Genomic DNA, 20,270 nt, shown 5'->3' with positions numbered 1-20,270 from the left:
GTTGGTCCTCACAATGCAAGTGAATGGGTACCAAAAACATTAAGCTCCAAAAGCACATAAAGGCAGCATAAGTAATCCATAAGACTCAAGTGGTTAAATCAACGTCTTCAGAAGTGATATTATAGATGTGGGTGAGAAAAAAAGTCCTTTTTTACTATCAATCACATTCACTTTTATTTTTGGCAATTCGCATTCTTCGTTCAAATCGACACCTACTGGACAGGAAAGAGAATTTATAGTAAAAAAGGACTTAATGTTTATCTGTTTCTCACCCACATTTATCATATCACTTTAGAAGATATATGTTGCCAAGTGGAGAAATTTCATTCAACTGATGTCCAGTGTAAAATCTTGGCCCTTCAGCAAAACCAGTTGAAACCACTGTTTTAAACAACCTACCTCACGTACATACACTTGCAATTTCTACTTTTTCTAACCTTTTTTTTTTTTTATTTTTTTTGGGAGGGTGTAAACTAGTTAAGGTTGATTCAGAGATGTTAAATAATATTTTTCATTTTCAATAAAATGTATGTGTGCATGTGAGACATTTTGACAACAGCTGCAAGCTGTAACTCTTCTCGTGTAGATGCAGTTGTCAATCTCAGCTGGGACAGCGGAGCACCTTCTTTGGTAAAACGAAAGCAGATGTGCACAATAGTGCTTCCATTGCCCTTGAATCTGATGTGTCCTTGGCATAACATAAAAGAAGGAAACTTTTCTGAGAGAAACCTTTTCAACTGAATTATGAAACCTAAGTTAGAAAACAATAACAAACCCAACAATGACATTTATGAAAATAATTTGTTTAACTTTCGCTAGACCCAAAACCTTACATTTTACTGTGATGCCACTGCTGATTACATTGTAAACAAATGAAAGTTTGAGACACAAAAAGCATACAAAAAGATATTTAAGGGAAAAATGAACACTTTAGCGTCTTAAGTGATCTCTATCCTTGTTTAAGGCTTTTTGTTAAGAATTGGGATATACCAGCACTTCATGTGCATGCAAATATCAAGGGCCTGCTTGTACTAGTTAGTCATGATATAAGAATTCAAAGACAGGTGCAAGTTACCGTGGCTTGGTTGTGATGCCTGAGGGTTATTTCTATAGGTATGTCTTCATATTTTGCAAGACAGAGTCATGCTCAAATTTCTCTGAGCTGAACCTCTGAGATTGAAAGTGTAGAGGCAGAGGGACTTTAATTCAGGTTCATCCGATATTAAGGAACAAACAACACAGTAAAAACTTGTTACGTGCAGTTGTTTTTACCTGGAAGAATTATTTCTACTTGATCTAATCCTTGAAAATGACTTTCAGTGGTGTAACCTAATAAAGTCAGGTTGATTCAGTCATATAAAATAATATTTTTGACTTGTATAAAACCAGTTAATTTAGATGTTACCACATGAAGCACAAGTTGTGTGACAAAATTTTTTTTACAGAGTATACATGTTATTTCCTTTATATACATACATACATATACATATATATATATATATATATATATATATATATATATATATATATATATATATATATATATGTATGTATGTATGTATATACAATTTTGTAATAAAAGCTACTATATGAAGATTGCACACATTAAAAAACTTTGTCAGATAAATAAATAAAACAAATTTGCTTCATGTGTTAACATCTAAATTTTTGGTTTTCAACTCAAAAATAGTATTTAACATGACCAGTTCAACCTGAATAACTATGTTACACCAACACCAATTTATTTATTCTTTTAAGTAGAAATATTGTATATCCATACCATATGGTAGTAGAAATATGTCCAAAAGGTAATAATATTAGGTTGCCACTTTTTACAGTGCAGGTACATTTTGTACATCCTTAACAAGATGTCTATGGCCAAATGGAGCATTTTAAGATTTGCAATTAATTTTCAGAATTCATTTAATTATATCTTACCCATTTTTAGTTAAATAGTCACGATCCCTTAACTTCCCACATTAGTACCAGAATCCATTGTGCCCTGGTGCTATGGAAACTAGCTGTTTGCACTACATGTACAGTGAACAAACAACTGCCTGTCTAGATATCAAGACCATGCTGTCTCCAGTTAAATGCATTGTGTTACAAAGCGATCCAATTCCTGCTCCTAAAACAAAATCCACATTAAACGATGGTGAGGAATATAGGAATAGTCATTTGCATGGAGCTTAGATCCTAAATTTGATTCCTCTTGGGACTAGAGAGCTTGGTCAAAGCTGGTGATAGGGGTGTCAAAGCATTTCAATCTCAAAAACTCATTAAAGTCACTCTGTTACGGATTTGCACTTTAAAGGCCTGGACAAAGGAGTCTTTTGACATTTAAGGACTTGCTCTGACTTCACCTCTCCTTTCTCCTCTCAGATGTAGCAGCAGTAAATCACAGTTGGCGAATAGAAGAGATGTTTCTGTCGTGACTGAGGCCAACAGTGCAACTTCAGCCCAGAGGAATACGATGAGAGATGATGTCATTTTGAGTAAAACAATCTGAGTGTCTGGTACAGGCCAGTGTATAAAAGATGCCTCATATGGGGAAATTAGCCTCCTGTTATTTCAACAAGCTGTTCAGAGTAGTAGTGTCTGAAGAGGTGGGCATACTGTGAATTTATGAAAGACCCAACAACCCCATGCACCCGTTCTCTAAATTCATTTACATTTATATACAGTACATATGTAAAATGTGTTAGAATGTTTTTTTTCTCATAAAAAAAAAAAAAAATCCTGTTGTAATCATAGTCCCACATAAACTTACAAAATGCATATCAGGGTAAGTTTCTTGCTGGCATGGTATAGAGTACACTGCTAACAACCATGGTGTGGTAACTTGATGTTAAATACATACTGGCAGCCAAAAGTTTGGAATAATGTACAGATTTTGCTCTTATGGAAAGAAATTGGTACTTTTTTTCACCAAAGTGGCATTCAACTGATCACAATGTATAGTCAGGACATTAATAACTTGAAAAATTACTATTACAATTTGAATGTTCAGAACTTCTTAAACTACTTCAAAGAGTTCTCATCAAAAAAATCCTCCACGTGCAGCAATGACAGCTTTGCAGATCCTTGGCATTCTAGCTGTCAGGTTTGTCCAGATACTCCGGTGACATTTCACCCCAGATTTCCTGTAGCACTTGCCATAGATGTGGCTGTCTTGATGAGCACTTCTCACGCACCTTACAGTCTAGCTGATCCCACAAAATCTCAATGGGGTTAAGATCCATAACACTCTTTTCCAATTATCCTTTTCTTTTTGTTTTTCTGTTTCAAATGTGGCTTTTTCTTTGCAATTCTTCCCATAAGGCCTACACCCTTACATGAAACTGGTGTTGAGCAGGTAGAATTCAATGAAGCTGTCAGCTGAGGACATGTGAGGCGTAAATTTCTCAAACTAGAGACACTGATGTACTTATCCTCTTGTTTAGTTGTACATCTGGGCCTTCCACATCTCTTTCTATATATATACTATTTATATACAGTACTGTGCAAAAGTCTTAGGCACATAAGATGTTTCACAGCAAAATTTGTCTTGAGATGGTTATTTATATCTGCTACTTTAATGTGTCAATAGGAAATATACATTTTATACTCACAAACATTCCTTTTGCAACTGGAATAAAATAGAATAGAAGAAAAGGTAGCCCTACAACAGATGGCATGGCCCTCACAGAGCCCCTCACTGAACATCGGGTCAGTCTGGGATTACACGAAGAGACAGAAGTAATTGAGACATCCTAAATAAATAAAAGAACTGTGGTGAATTCTCCAAGAAGTTTGGAACATCCTATCTGCCAACATCCAAGAAAAACTGTGTCCAGGTGTACCTAGGAGAATTGGTGCTGTTTTAAAGGCAAAAGTGTTCACGCCAAATATTGATTTAGCTCTTTTTCTGTTTACTGGACTTTGTATGACGTTAATTGATTAATGAAAACTATTTATGTCATTATTTTTTTAAGAAATCCTCATTTTGAAAGTTTTTCACAAGTGCCTAAAACTTTTGCACAGTACTGTATATACAGGGTTGGGGAGTAATGAAATACATGTAATGGGATTACGTATTTAAAATACAAAATATAAGTAACTGTATTCCACTACAGTTACAGTTTAAATCATTGGTAATTAGAATACAGTTACTTTCAAAAAGTATTTTGATTATCGAAGAGATTACTTTGCATTTTATTGTAATTTGTTTCATTTAATATTTAGTCCTTTCAGATGGAAAACATTTATACATATAAATGATGCGATCCAAAGTGCATCTGAACAGCAGTGAAACACTTTCTTATGATGTGTTACATTCATACGAGCAGACAGAGAAGTAAGTTTGAAGTAAGTTTGGAGCAGAAGAAATAGAAATAAACCTTGTGTAAATTGTCAGCTTTACGCTAATCTAAAATGCTATTTCTAGCCATTTTACATGCACGTTACCAGGCACGATCATATTTTTTATCAAGAAAATTCACGTTTAATTTAAGGAATAAATTCTGACTGGATAACATTTTCATTTTTCTCTATTTGTTTGTAGATTAATGAAGAGTGGAAAGTGAAAAAGGTGATTGAGAATGAAAGGATGTAAAATATTTATTTATTTGACATGTTAGGCCAGCAGAGAAGGCTTTGCTGGCCCTGAGAATTCGCCACTGAGTGTGGCTGATAAACAGCTCAATATTTAAGTAATTTTTTTTACTATCAATCTCAACTTTCACATTCTTTTTATTTTGTTTTTGGTGATTCACATTCTTTATGCATATCACCACCTACTGGGCAGGGAGGAGCATTTATAGTAAAAAGGTCTTAAATATTGATATGTTTCTCACCCACACCTATCATATCACTTCTGAATATATAGATTCAACCACTGAAGTCTTGTGGATTACTTTTATGCTGCCTTTATGTGCTTTTTTGGAGCTTCAAAATTTTGGTACCAATTTGCTTGTATTGTATGGACCTACAGAGCTGTATGTTCTTCTAAAAATCTTTATTTGTGTTCAGCAGAAGAAAGAAAATCAAACACGTCTTGCATGGTAAATGATGAGAGAATTTAAATATTTGGGTGAACTATCTCTTTAAGAAGCTATTTCTACCTGATCTAACCCTTACAATTTGTTTTTGTTTTTTGGTGTAACCTGATGTAGTCAGGTTGATTCAGTGATGTTAGATACCATTTTTTTACTTTAATAAAAATAATTTAATTTTATCACACAAAGCACATTTTTAGGTACAAAAAAAATTCAGTGTAAATAATCTAGCAAGTTTTTAAGAGTCAGATCAGGTAGTTCCTTAATGTAAAAACTGCACATTTTCACTTTTTACAATGTGGTTCCTAGCTTGTTGAAGCAGGTCATTTATGGTCATTGGCTGATGTAGCCAAAGTCTAGCCAAAGTAAATCTTAAGGCTGGTAGACGAGCTTGGTTAATTTGGCAAGAACCCATGGTCTAACCAGCTACCAATGACCCTAATGAAAGGGACATTAATGACACCTATTAATTTAAATACATACTTAACATCAAGTTACCATACCATGGTTCTTAGCAGTGTCCTCTACATCATTTTAAATTTACAGTATGCCCACCTCTTTAGACACTACTACACCACTGGGTGACATGACTTCATGCATGTAAATGCCACCAGAAGTGCATAGCTGCAGCTCCTTCAGAACCTCCTGTAATCCCATAGTCAGGAAACTGTTGTAACTGTAATAATTTTCACACCACACATGGTTTCATTTAGCTATGTTTCATTTCTCTGTAATTTCTTATAGATATCTGCACCCCAGGGCATACAGTAATCCATGTCCAGTTCAATCTATGTGTTAGCAAGACCAAGGAAAATGGATCATCTTTATCAATATTAATTCTTAAAGCTATAGTATATGACAGTGCTATTTTTCTTGATGTAGCAAATGATGTCTGTACAGTAAATGACTGAGAACGAAAAGTATATTGTTTACCTTGTTCTGGTTGTTTAGTTTTACCAAATGTACATAATTTGGTAACTAACAACTCCTTGCAATGTTATCCCTGTTAAACTGACATCCTTGTGACTTCTTTTCAGTAGATATTTCTAATTCTAAATTGACCAAAGCCATACAACAAAAACAAACATCTGTAGGCTTCATCTTGCCTCATAATAAGAGGAAAGGCATGATAGATAATGCAGCAACAACACTTATGATACAATTAAAGACCAAATGCAAGACAAAAGCCTTTAATGCACTTTTCCCCTGACTTGGCAGTCCTGCACCAGGCTAGCCACAGTCTTTTTCCAATTACTGTAATCACTGCACAGAAGTAACACAAATCCAAAATTACTAGGGCTCATTTGGATGGAGTAGCAAAGCACACATGCACCACATGCATTGATTGTGGTGAGGTATGATTATGGTAAATGTTAAACCTACCATTAGAAGCTGTCTGGTTTTCTACTCAACAGAGACTTACGCACTTGGTATATGTTAAATATATAATTTTTGTGACACAATCCATTTCATCAGCAATAATGAAGTGGAACATCAGATGCGTTTGAGAGAGCAGAGAACTTTCCCTTTCTTAGTGCTAATGTTGTACTATTCTTGTATCTTTTATTGTATTGCAAATAATAAATTATGATGCTACTTTATTGTTCTATATGGCTTTGTAAGATTTAATTTACTTGGTATAGACATACAAAAGCCCAATTGCATTGCATATGCTTAATACACAGTAATGCATTTGGCATGACTTGCAATAGTTAATCATTTAAATAAGTTAAAGCATTCAAGTAAAGCAAAGCCTTGATTTATTTTATATTAAGCAGTATAATGACTTGACTGTTCTGATGAAAATTTTGTCATCTTTTATCACCCTTGTGTCGTTAAAACATGTTTCGTACATATTCAGTATGTGTAATAGGTTTGTATGACTTGGTTTAATAATACAAGGTCACTGCTTATAATCCCTCATATTTACCTACCAGTGTAATGCAGTAGGAAATAAATGGAATTTAATGATTAAATATTTTTTCACAATTATTTTGAAGACATCTGAAAACATTTAGAATGAATTAGCTTGGTTCTGTTGCATGTAGTTATTTAGCTATTTATGATAGATAATGAGGTAATATATGAGAAAACAGAGAGATGTTTCTAACCAAACACATAATAATCACATTTAGCCATATGAGGATCTTTCTTATAACAACAGGGCCCCCTTGTGGTGGACATTTGACATGACAACTGAAAATGAGGACATGAATTAAAGGGACAGTTAACCTAAAAATAAAAATTCTGTCATCTTTTACTCAACCTCGTGCTGTTCCAAACCCGTATGACGTTCTCTTTTCCGTTGAACACAAAAGGAGATGTTAGGCAGAATGTTAGTCTCAGACACCATTCACTTTCATTGCATCTTTTTTCTACACAATGAAAGTGAATGAAGTCTGAGACTAACATTCTGCCTAACATCATAAATGATGTAAGAATTCTAATTTTGGGGTGAACTATCCCATTAAAACTAATCAAAAACTGATATCACTGAACATTGCCATCTTATTCAGTATCTTCTTTTTTCGGTTGCTTCCGTTAGGGGTCGCCACGGCGGACCATCCGTGATCTGCATATTTGACTTGGCACAGGTTTTATGCCAGATGCCCTTCCTGATGCAACCCCCATGGCTGGGGGACTCTCACTCACACCTACAGGGCAATTTAGAGTCTCCAATTCACTTAACCTGCATGTTTTTGGACTCGGAGGAAACCCACACGAACACGAGGAGAACATGCAAACTGTCTTATTCAATATCTAAATAAATATATTCCTAACAGGATTCATTATCTCATTATTCACTAACAGAAAATATGTACTGAAATGTATATGACAAAGCTCTAGATTTCAAGTAAATTCTTCTCTCAAAGATCTCATCAATGAAAATGGATTAGAAAGACGTTTCCAGGAGAATTACAACGCATTAAATAAGGTGTTGTACTCTTTTCTGTAAGGAGATTGCCTGTGTAAATATAATATGCTGTAAGTACATTTAAAAACTTGAAGACCACATTTCCCAGAATGCTATATTATAATCCACAGGAAGTTACAATAACTTAAAAAAAAATCTTTGTTGAATTTCTCAGTGTCATATTGTCTAACCTCCTGATAGTTACAGCTTGGGAAGAGAGACACCACTTTATTATGAAGCTGCTTTGCGGTATTACGTTGTTTTTAGCAATTGTTGTTGCCTATTACATCTACATCCCATTGCCCAGGACAATTTCAGAACCATGGAAACTGATGGTGTTGGATGCAGCATTCCGGGGGGTTGTGTGGATGGTAAGTATCACCTTTTAAAAAGTTCACCAGGTGAATTAGGGAAAGGACCATTTTGATTGGCTGGAAAGGGCAGCTGTTGTTCTGTTCTATTCTATTCTATGACAATAGAACTAGTATGTCAGGGTGTCTAATTTTAATACTCTTCAAAAAAAATAAAAATAATAAATAAATAAAATAACAATAATGATGAACGTTCATATTTGTTTTAGCATTGAACTTATGTGGAACTAATTCTCCATAAAATAATTAATTTACAAAGCTAATCAGAGCTCTTAAAATAATAAATGTAAATTATAAACAGCATAAAACTTAACAGAGAACATCCAGCATACAGTCTGATCTGTCTATTCTGTTGAACTGTGACCAACTTGGCACAACCATAGATTATGCCCAAGGGCATGATGAAATGCTCCCTTTGTTCACTGTCTTTATGAACTTTTCTCTCCTTTTCAATTGCAGTGGTTTGATGACACTTGTTCTCTTTGTCAGTGGACCAAAAATATCACAACATGCATACTGTATTTCAAAGCCATAAAGAGGGGAACAGTGAGTTCAGTACACTGATTTCTCACCCTGTTGTTTTAAAGGGAGATGTTTCTCACTCACTGGGCCTGAGCCATAGTGTCCATGTTATCAACTCTGCTGTGATCGATTTTGAAAGTCTAGTACCAGTCACAAACATCAAGATTCAGGTTGAAGATACCATATTTGATGGAGTTCATGTGCGTGTATACCACCCTCCTGGAAAAGAAGGAAAGCTAAGGAGAGCAGTGGTGTTTATCCATGGAGGTGGATGGTCCCTGGGTGCACCAAGTATGCCTCTGTTTCTGTGTGTGTCTGCAAGCATTTCCTTATAATGACTATAATAACCATTATTGAATATGTTTCTCTTTTGTGGGTTCAAAGGAATAAATCACCCAAAAGTTCAAATTCTGTTCTTCAAACAGACTGAGCTCACACTGAAATCAGAAACAGTAGGTTGACGTATTTTTTATTTATTTTTTGGTCTGTGCTAACTGAAATGCAAAACACTGCCCCCAGTGGCCAAAGCGGTAGGTGTTGTTGGGCGTAAGGGCAAGTGTAAGCTAAATTTTCCAGGTGAAATGTCTATGGAGGGGCACCAAAAGCAAATTGTGAACTGTGTTGTTTTCAGCTGTACAGGCTGTAATACAGTGAAGAGTAATGCATATTTTATAAACTGTATCCCCTAACACAAACCCCAAACCTAAACCTAACCATCAGTGGAGTACATTTAATCTGAGTCTGCATGTGGCTGATCCTAGGGTACTGGAACTGTCGGAAACAACATGCCGACTTCCTGTATGATCATATTTATTCACCCTCATGTTGTTCCAAACCCATATGACTTCCTTCTGTAGAATACAAAAGGTGAACTTTCACCTTTTAAATCCTTCAGGCCGTTGTTTTGTTTTGTTTTTGTTTTGCAAAGGATTAAAAAAGATTGAAAATATCCAATTCAAAATAATTCTTTGTTTTACAAATCTGATGTCGCTACTCATCTCATGAATGCGCTGAGAGGAGTTAGGGCAGTTTTCAATGAACAACAACTTAAGTTTCAATGTGTTTCTCACACAAAGCAATCATATGGCTTCAGTGGACTTGGAATGTAACACTCTGGTCTATGTTACCATTATGTTACCTTTATAGTGCTTTTATATCATTTTCAAGTTCAGTCGTTATTGTCCTCTACAGAGGCAATTTGGAATGTAGGCATCTGTTCATACATACACATAAACACAACTCAATTAAAAAAAACAAAATAAAAAAAAAAACAAAAAAGAAATTACAATGAATTATTTATAAAAGTGGTAACATCTGGAAGGAATGAGTATTTGTATCTGTTAGCCTTACAATAAATTTGTATCTCCGACCACAGGGAAGCAGCCAAAACTCAGTGAACAAAGGGTGACTAGGGTCAGAAAGAATTAGCGGAGCCTTCCTAGTTGCTCTAGTCACATACAGTTGCATCAGATTAGTAAATTCAGTACCAGCTAACTTACTACACATATTAACAATGACCCATAATTTACTCGTTTCTTACGTTAAGGTTTCCATACCAGCAAATAAAAGAAAAACATTAAAACTGATTCAATAAAACATTTTCAGAAAAGTGACATACATGTTAAAACTACAATGTTTCCTCAAGTAAAACAGTCGCTGGGGAGCTTTGCCTTGAATAACATCAGTATTAGCCTCAAATTTAATTATAATTACATCAACAGCCTGTATATACAGTGCATACGGAAAGTATTCACAGCGCTTCACTTTTTGTTATGTTACAGCCTTATTCCAAAATGGATTAAATTCATTATTTTCCTCAAAATTCTACAAACAATACCCCATAATGACAACGTGAAAGAAGTTTGTTTGAAATCTTTGCAAATTTATATTAAAAAAAAAAAAATACATAAGTATTCACAGCCTTTGCTCAATACTTTGTTGAAGCACCTTTGGCACCAATTACAGCCTCAAGTCTTTTTGAGTATGATGTTACAAGCTTGGCACACCTATTTTTAGGCAGTTTCTCCCATTATTCTTTGCAGGACCTCTCAAGCTCCATCAGGTTGGATGGGGAGCGTCGGTGCACAGCCATTTTCAGATCTCTCCAGAGATGTTCAATCGGGTTCAAGTCTGGGCTCTGGCTGGGCCACTCAAGGACATTCACAGAGTTGTCCCGGAGCCACTCCTTTGTTATCTTGGCTGTGTGCTTAGGGTCGTTGTCCTGTTGGAAGATGAACCTTCGCCCCAGTCTGAGGTCCAGAGCGCTCTGGAGCAGGTTTTCATCAAGGATGTCTCTGTACATTGCTGCATTCAGCTTTCCCTTGATCCCGACTAGTCTCCCAGTTCCTGCCGCTGAAAAACATCCCCACAGCATGATGCTGCCACCACCATGCTTCACTGTAGGGATGGTATTGGCCAGGTGATGAGCGGTGCCTGGGTTCCTCCAGACATGATGCTTGCCATTCAGGCCAAATAGTTCAATCTTTGTTTCTCATGGTCTGAGAGTCCTTCAGGTGCCTTTTGGCAAACTCCAGGCCGGCTGTCATGTGCCTTTTACTGAGGAGTGGCTTCCGTCTGGCCACTCTACCATACAGGCCTGATTGGTGGAGTGCTGCAGAGATGGTTGTTCTTCTGGAAGGTTCTCCTCTCTCCACAGAGAAATGCTGGAGCTCTGTCAGAGTGACCATCGGGTTCTTGGTCTGACTAAGGCCCTTCACCCCCGATTGCTCAGTTTGGCCAGGCGGCCAGCTCTAGGAGGAGTCCTGGTGGTTCCAAACTTCTTCCATTTACGGATGATGGAGGCCACTGTGCTCATTGGGACCTTCAATGCTGCAGAAATGTTTCTGTACCCTTCCCCAGATCTGTGCCTCGATACAATCCTGTCTCGGAGGTCTACAGACAATTCCTTGGACTTCATGGCTTGGTTTGTGCTCTGACATTTATTGTTAACTGTGGGACCTTATATAGACAGGTGTGTGCCTTTCCAAATCATGTCCAATCAACTGAATTTACCACAGGTGGACTCCAATCAAGTTGTAGAAACACCTCAAGTTTGATCAGTGGAAACAGGATGCACCTGAGCTAAATTTTGAGTGTCATGGCAAAGGCTGTGAATACTTATGTACGTGTGATTTTTTTCGTTTTTTATTTTTAATAAATTTGCAAAGATTTCAAACAAACTTCTTTCGTGTTGTCATTATGGGGTATTGTTTGTAGAATTTCGAGGAAAATAATGAATTTAATCAATTTTGGAATAAGGCTGTAACCTAACAAAATGTGGAAAAATTGAAGCGCTGTGAATACTTTCCGGATGCACTGTATTTTCATTATATGTAATAGTGCCAGGATATTCCTCAAAAATCCACCTTATGTGTCCTATAGAACAAAGTTTAATGGGTTTGGAATGGCATAAGGGGAGTAAAGATTTGTATTTTTGGGGGAACTATTCCTTCAGGTTGCAGAAATCACCTGTTTTGACATTTTTGTATGTGGCGCATGATTAGGTATATGTGGTGAGCCATATGACTTTTATCTGCCATCAGAGTTGGGGTCATATGACAGTCTGTGTAGAAAAATGGCAGCTGATCTGAATGCAGTGGTTGTAACGGTGGAGTGAGTATTCCTCAGAGCATTAATTTAGGAGGAGAGAAATCATCTATGGTTTTGATTATGTCACACTGCATGCCTGTTCTGTTTGTTCAGCTATCGCATGGCTCCGGATGTGCACTTCCCAGTGCAGTATGAGGAGTGTGTGCAGGCCACTAAGCACTTCCTGAGGCCAGATGTGCTGTCGCAATACTTAGTCGATACAGAGCGAATAGCAGTGTGTGGAGACAGTGCTGGAGGGAACCTGGCTGCTGCTGTGGCTCAAAGGGTACACTGTCTGTCTGTCTCTCTGTCTATATTTCTGTCTGTCTATCTATCTGTTTCTCTCTGTCTAGACTATTTGTTTTTAAACAAGTTTTAAAAAATCTGCCAGTGCCACAAATTTAATTCTCCTAAAACATGATTTGCCGCAGCATACTGGAATGTGGTTATGGTGATCTTTTGGGACAAACATGCATTTTCTTTCTTTCTCTCAATAGATTGGAATAGATGACAGTACCTCAGTGAAGTTCAAACTTCAGGTCTTGATCTATCCTGTGCTCCAAGCATTAGACTTCAACACAGCTTCCTATCAGCAGAACCAGAATGTTCCCATATTGTATCGCACACTAATGGCTCGTTTCTGGTTGGAGTACCTAGGTGCCAACCCTGACCTCATTCACTCTATTATTACTAACAACCACACAGCCCAAGACCAGAACTACGTGTCCCTGAGCCTTTCAAAACTTGATTGGACCATTCTCCTCTCTAAACGAATGATAAAACAGTACAAGCCGGTTTTCCCTGTGACTGGGTCTCCCAGTATCTTAAAGGAGGTACCAGCATTATTGGATGCCAGAGCCGCACCGTTACTTGCAGAAGAAGAAGTTTTGCGTATGGCGCCGCATGCTTATGTTCTGACCTGTGAGCATGATGTTTTGAGGGATGACGGGATCATGTATGCCCGGAGGCTGGAGCTGGCAGGGGTCTCTGTTACAAATGACCATTATGAAGATGGTTTTCATGGCTGTGTGAGCTTTGCTTTCTGGCCCAGCTACTTCTCTGTGGGAATAAGGGCAGTGCAGAATTATATAGCTTGGCTTGATGACAATTTGTAATTCTTTGACCTGCATGATATTTGTTACATATTTGCGAAAAAGCAGATAATGCTGTCTGTTATTACACACATTTGTCCATTAAGTTCAGTCATTTGCAACAAGACTGAGGAGTTGTGGTTTATATATTGTAGATAGAGTAAAGTGGCTTAAAGGCTCATATTAAGGAATTAGAGTAATTCATGTTCTGCTTTTAGATAATGGTAAACACGTAATAGTATTACTAATGTACTAAGAACCAAATGCCAAGGGAATTCCTCTTGAAACTGTTGTTCTTACATCACTACAGCTAAAGTAAAAAACATTTGGTCATCATGTTGTTACCAAACATGTATGAATTTCTTTCTTCCAGGAAACACAAAAGGAGATGTAAAGCATAATGTTTATTTTTAGTCACTGTTCACTTTCATTGTATAGGAAAAAAAGGTGCAATGAAAGGGAATGGTGATTGAGGCACATATTCCTAACATCTCCCTTTGTGTTCCATGGAAGGAAAGTCATGCAGGTTTGGAACAACATAATGGTGAGTAAATGGTGACTGAATTTTCATTTTTGAAAGATCTGTTTAACCTAGGTGAGTATGTGCACATTTAAGCCATACTTTATTAATTGTCAGTCAAGAGCATAGGCAGGAAATTACTTTTGGGTGGGCTTCATTAAAAATGGATGGGCCAAGTTTTCACCCAATTCTTTTCTTTTTACCAAATTTTCCTTATCAACAGAGAAGCGGCACATTCAAACAGTTCTTTCACACATTCAGAAATCAGATTTATGCATTTTTAAACTGTTTTTCTAAATATATATTTTAAGTCAAAGACTAATCTCTAATATTCTGGGTGGCCCACACTTGGCTACGCCACTGCTGTCAATTTACTGAATGGTTAAAATATCATTACTACTAATACTGTTATTAACTAAAAAAAAAATGTCACCATAAAATCCATAACATTTGTGTTAGACTTACAGTTTACTTTGAAGATCTGAAATGGAGGCAGAAATTATCACATGCTTACACTGAAATATTATGAGTGAATAAAGGTGTATGCATTGGTGCCGCATGGAAGATTAAAATAATATTCCACCAAGTTCGATTTAATTGTACATTATCTATTATTATATTTAAAAATATGAATGTCAGAGCATTTTTTGTTTGTCAAACCAAGGGCAAAGATTTTACTGCTGCTTTTCCCATTCCCTAATGACAAAGAACAACTACCTTTAGCTTTACCACCTTTATGTTCCTTTTATAAGCGCATTAAAGGGATTATTATTAAAACAAAAGTCTGCCATCATTTAATCACTCTCATGTTATTCCTGTATGACGTTCTTCCTTGTAAAACAAATGGAGGCAGAACATTCGTCTCAGACACCATTCACATTCATTTTATTGAAGAAAAAAAAAAGATGCAATGAAAGTAAATGGAGACTAACATTCTGCATTACATCTCCTTTGGTGTTCCTTGGAAGAGAGAAAGTAATACAGGTTTGGAATAACAGGACAATGAGTAAATGTTGACAGCACTTTCATTTTTGGTTGAGATTTCCAGACTGAACCTCTATGATAAAAGTTTGTTGGATGGTTTTGCTACCTAAAGTCTTCCTAACTCCTACATGCTGAGCTTCAGAAAGTGATATTTTTCAAAGTGAAATATCACATGATGTTCAAATGTGATATTTTAGTCATTTATTGAGATCCTGTATTGCCTATCAAAATACATCTTTAAGATTCGAATTATTTACATTTCATTGAAGTACGTCTATAAATACTGGCAATAATGCCACAATTCGGTCTAGGTTATGAACTACTGCCGACCATAAAACCTGAGTATGCACTGACTACCCAGCTCTGACTTGAGTGCAGTTAATTTAATGACTGCAATGAAACCTAAGCTTACTAAAGGTCTTATAGGATATACACAATCAAATAAGTTTAGTGCATTTGACACCAAATACATGAGACACACACGTTTGAAAAACAAGAAATAAAAAACTATAATTTATTTTTGTTGCAATTTCCATTATTTAAATGTGGCAGTGAATAAACCGGCAATAATAAGAGGTTCTCCAGTAATTCAAATTCAAGAAACTAAGATCTCAGTTCAAGTAATGACCATTGAAAAGCAAAAGGTGGAAACAATAACAACTCTACCAAACCAAAGGATTTGAAAACACAACAAAATTTCCCACTAAGATCTAAGACGATTTTCAATATTTGGTCAAAGGCCCTACTGATAGTGTTTTCAAGCATATTTAAGGATACTGATGAAGCACTGTCTACCCTGCTTCATTATATAAAACGTGAAACTGTAAAGACATGTTCACTGACCTTTCTCAACACATATTTCTAGTTTTGGTCCCTAGGACAGGAATCACAACACAACAGCAAGACAACACTAACAACTATCCAGGGTCAGCATACTGAGGGATCAATGGGTGCTAAAAAGGTGCTCAGGCAAATGCTTAAACAAAAACCACCTTGAATGTCTTTTTTTTTAGGGGGAAGGGTTGTTGTTTATCTAGTATTGATACTTTGATTCTCATATTGCTTTAAAAATATCACTGCCATGAATACATTCGCAGGCAACACATTGAACACTTTTACATTCACTTGTTTTTTTTAATTGTTCTGTTGAGAAATCAGTTTAAACCAGCTATGTCAAAACTTACGAGAAGTGTATAGCTGCAGACAGAGCTCCAATAAGGGGCGGGACCTCCAAACCACCAGCTAAAATATAGGGAGCCCCTTACCTAGCCCTTTCCATAACCCTAACCGTCTGTGGAGGTGTCACCCCCTTTTGGAGTTGGCGCAACCCGCTTTTGGAGTAACCCCACCCCCTTCTGGAGAACACTGTCCTGCAGCTATACCTACTTGAAACTTACTACAGTGGGAATGAAATGAAAAATTAATGCATTCTAAAAAACAACAAACAAACAAAAAAAATACTGTTATGTTAAGAATGGAGAAATTAGGTTATTTTGACATATTTGTGCTTCAACATCTCCACAAAACATTTAAACAATCATCTGGGCAGTAATGACATCATTTCAAACCTTCAACATTTCTAATAAATAGGGGTGGAGGCGCACAACCAAAAGATAGGGATGACACAGGAAGTGATGACTATGCCAACCAGTATAGGTCTACAGATCTCTAAAACAGCTAGCTCTAATGGGACTAAGTGCTACATTTTCCACCATAAGTAAACGCATGTGATTTTATCTTACTTAAGCAGACAATACCGATAATGTATAGCTGTGTTTAAATTTCATCTTCTATTCATGTTTCAAATGAATATTTTACATTTAAAAATACATTTGAATTACTATGACAAAATGTCAGCAGAATGTAAACAAATTTCAGCATGTTAATCATTTAACAGCTTTGGGAAAGTTTGTGATGAGCTATACATGTTAGTTGACAAAGACTGCAGTGTGGAATTGTTTAAAGTAATACTCATGAAACTTTAACATGTGGGTCATCGAACATCAAACAAAATGACAGGTGTTAATGTGACTTGTATCATTAGATCTTGAGTTCTGTGTGAATATAACAGCCACACAGAGAAGCATGCAGTTCCTTCAAAAACAAAACAAAAAGTCATAACACTCAGCTTCACAGTAACTTTCCATTACAGCAGTGTGTATGATGGTAGAAGTTGAACATGAAAATTACAGACAAGAGTTTTGGCAAACAGTTTCTGTTAGACTGAACTACAAAACGACCATGGCTGCCTTAAAGTTGCAACCCTTTCATGAGAGATCTATCAGTAGAGGGACATCCATCAACAATCAAAATGCATTTCAAGAGCATCTTCAAAATTCTGCTCCTCATCAGTACTGGAAGTGAGAAAAGAAGCCATAGGGGAGCCTGCAGACAGGCTAAGGACTCCCGTGTTTGGGCCAGAATTTCTAACTGAAATACTGGTGAGGTTGATGCCCAGAGTGAGCCTCGTTTGCTCCAGAGCTTTTTCTGGCACAGCGAAAGCCTCCAGCTTCTTCTCGCCATTGGCCATGTATGAATTCTGGCATCCCCTACAGATGCAGTCCAAACAGGCCTTCCGGTTTGAGTAGCAGGGACATCTTTGACCTCTGCACGTAAGAACACTTGGATTCTGGGTTGCTCTTCCACACTTGCAGCCTTTCTTCTCTTGCGTCTTTTTGTATACAACTTTGGGTGGCTGTCCCGGTAACATATTAGGAGAGAGCACCCTGTCCTTTGTTTTGGCCTTTGCCTTGGGTACGCTCACTTTAGTCTTAGGCTGAACTTTCTTATTACTTAGGTCGGCATTTATCTGTATGTTCTTAGATGAATCCAGCATGGTCTTGTTGACCTTCAGCACACCTCCATTAGGGACCACGACAGCAGGTGGGGTCAGGGCTTTAGGTTCAAACACTGTCTTCGGTGGTGCTGTGGAGGCTACTGGGGGTCCCTGGATGAAGCTGGTGATGGGCAGAGGTCGCAGCATCTTGCTGTCACTCTCCGAGCGAGAGCGCTTTCGGCTCAGTCTCACTTTTCTGTGGCCAGTGGCCAGGAACGTCATGCCCGTCTGAGGTTGCAGTGGGTGGCCCGGCGCAAGGGCAGCGCTGGTCAAGGACTGTGGTGATTGCTGACATGGCTCTGCTGCTGTTTTCAGCTGTCCACATGACACCACAAGCTTGTGCTGTTGGGCAACAGGATGGTCCTTGTTTACGAAGTCAGATACAAGGTTCTCTACAACACTTCGTGGGAGTTGCTCAGTGCCACTCATCTGACTACCATTGCAGTTTATCACACTGACATTGACAGTGTCTGTACTTAGTTCTTTAGAATTCAGAGGTTCACTTACAAGGACCGTGACCGGCTTGGGTTTCTCTAGTTCAGTTTGTACAATCTCCGAGGGTGGCACAAGTGTCAAAAGTGTGTCCTCGGAAATATGAGCAGAGGCAGGCAGCTTTATGTCAGCAAAATTTTGTGTGGAGTCCGTCTCTGTTTTAAGATGAGGAACATCCAAATTGTCTTTTACAGGCTTGAGCTCTTCAGTGATGCTTAACTGTTCTTGCTCTTCTTTTATCTCCAACACTTCTTCCAGCATCTTCTTCACCTCATGATAACCTTTGACCCCCAAGGCACTCTGCTCTGTTGTGATGCACACTGAGACACACTCACAGAGACTCTTGTAGCAGTCAATAAGAATCTGAAGCTGCTTATTCTCCTCAAACTGTTCATAGTCTTTGCACCAACTGCATGCTGGCTTCAATAACATCCTTTTGCCTTTACAACCCTTGCAAACATAGTGTTGGCAGGATGAATTTTTAGGAGCAATTGGATCCAGAAGCAAATTCCCTAGGTAAGAAAAAAACAGCTGAATTTTAAAAAAAATAAACATTTCTACAATAACAGCTCATTAAATTACTCTTTTAAAGCTACTTACCACAAGCAAGGCAGGATAGGGAGTCTCTAAAGAAAGGCAGGACGTTAAACAATGCTCCGTATGTCTCAAGATCCTGCGGATCGCACTTAAGAAGCGAGCGGCACGCCGAAACATACAGCGCGGTGGCGTTTACCGGGTTCATTTCAGCAACAGCATTCAGCGAAGAATATTACGGACTGATCAGCTAAAGTGAGTCTGACAGAGACTCCCACTGCAGAAGAACTGTGAGAACACAATCAACCAGGCTTGACCGAACGCCACAAACAAAGAGTGCAAGCGGACATGACTCGCGGTTTTGAGGATCCTGTTTGCTAACATGTCAAAGCTTTGCTGGATATAGGATGTTTATACATTTATAAACTCCTTCTTGATGCTCCAGAGATGGTTAGTACGAACAACTAAAATAAGCTCATGTAAACAGTGTGTAGCTTTTAAGACAAAGAATATTAATATCCAAATTGTCTCAAGATGCGGAGGGCTGCACTTTAGTGATAAAACACATACAGATAAAGACGTGGGTGTTGAACGGTATTTTCAACGAGACACACAACAGGCCTCGATATATAATGACGTTCCGTGTGTTATCAGTGCACACGTTTGAAATAAAAAAGACAAGGTCGGTTGCGCAAACATTATATATATATTTAAATAGTCCAGGTCTATGACAGCCGTTAGACTTGGAGTTTGATTGAACAGACCACACAGTTCGCTTGCTCGCTAGCTAATGTTGTGTTCACTTTTCTTCGTGTTGTTGAACGGGCGCGTTTTCCTTTGATTACACTGACGAACTCCCGTTGTAGGTATGCGCTTGTGTAGCGTTGAGCTGAATTCTCTACGCTGCGAAATATTTACATAGATTAGCCTTTGCTAAGAGGCATATTCGTTGATTGTTATTCCTCTGTTAACTTTTGCATCCTGAAAGGGACAATACCAAACAAGAGGAAAGAGCGCCTCGATTCAAACACGACCTCCAGTGACTACTGCCCCCCAGTGGCTGACTGTATGAATCACCCGCTACTGTGAGGAATGAGGTTCTGTGGAGAACATTGAGAACATATCTGCTGTTAAAATATTAGTAATGAACAATAGAGTCAATGCATTCATAAACATCCTCATGGGGTTCTACAAGCTCTACACATATAGTATATGAACGCCTTAGGGGGCGTTCACTCCGAATACGTCCGTGTGTTAAAAAAAATAGGATAGACTCAGCGCTACTAATTCTGGTTCCGGAAGTACAAATTCTTTTTTTCTTTTTTTTTTCATAGACAAATTGTTTTTCCAACTATAACTTCATACAATTTTAAAGACGTACC

The 20,270-nt window shown here is 37.6% G+C and overlaps 2 protein-coding genes across 3 annotated transcripts; one reads left to right on the top strand and one right to left on the bottom strand.

The window, feature by feature from the left end:
• Positions 1-8,181: 8,181 nt before the first annotated feature.
• LOC127441523 (neutral cholesterol ester hydrolase 1-like) lies at positions 8,182-16,105 on the top strand. 2 transcript variants are annotated; one of them, XM_051699052.1, is made up of 5 exons: positions 8,182-8,321; positions 8,909-9,134; positions 12,386-12,455; positions 12,546-12,717; positions 12,929-16,105. In XM_051699052.1, exons 1-5 carry the CDS (start codon positions 8,184-8,186, stop codon positions 13,544-13,546), a joined length of 1,224 nt encoding a protein of 407 aa, XP_051555012.1. In that variant the 5' UTR covers positions 8,182-8,183; the 3' UTR covers positions 13,547-16,105. The 2 variants fall into 2 exon arrangements, with proteins under 2 accessions (XP_051555012.1, XP_051555013.1); XM_051699053.1 differs by lacking the exon at positions 12,386-12,455 and having other exon boundaries at positions 8,909-9,150.
• On the bottom strand, positions 15,213-20,270 carry LOC127441521 (E3 ubiquitin-protein ligase MSL2-like). Its single transcript, XM_051699049.1, has 2 exons — positions 18,955-20,270; positions 15,213-18,866 (listed from the first exon to the last, which is right to left on the bottom strand). The coding sequence occupies exons 1-2, from the start codon at positions 19,094-19,096 to the stop codon at positions 17,326-17,328; spliced, it is 1,683 nt and encodes a 560-aa protein (XP_051555009.1). The 5' UTR covers positions 19,097-20,270; the 3' UTR covers positions 15,213-17,325.

This window comes from Myxocyprinus asiaticus, chromosome 5 (genome assembly GCF_019703515.2).
Source record: "Myxocyprinus asiaticus isolate MX2 ecotype Aquarium Trade chromosome 5, UBuf_Myxa_2, whole genome shotgun sequence".
NCBI classification, from domain to species: domain Eukaryota; kingdom Metazoa; phylum Chordata; class Actinopteri; order Cypriniformes; family Catostomidae; genus Myxocyprinus; species Myxocyprinus asiaticus.
The sequence above is the reverse complement of the archived record's forward strand: the minus strand, read 5'-3'. Positions and strand labels throughout refer to the sequence as shown.

Coding starts and splice junctions, on each gene's coding strand:
- LOC127441523 (XM_051699052.1), top strand. CDS start 8,184: ATGAAGCTGCTTTGCGGTATTACGTTGTTTTTAGCAATTGTTGTTGCC. Junction 9,135..12,385: donor ATGGTCCCTGGGTGCACCAA/GTATGCCTCTGT, acceptor ATCTGCCATCAG/AGTTGGGGTCATATGACAGT. Junction 12,456..12,545: donor GCAGTGGTTGTAACGGTGGA/GTGAGTATTCCT, acceptor CTGTTTGTTCAG/CTATCGCATGGCTCCGGATG.
- LOC127441521 (XM_051699049.1), bottom strand. CDS start 19,096: ATGAACCCGGTAAACGCCACCGCGCTGTATGTTTCGGCGTGCCGCTCG. Junction 18,867..18,954: donor CCTATCCTGCCTTGCTTGTG/GTAAGTAGCTTT, acceptor TTTCTTACCTAG/GGAATTTGCTTCTGGATCCA.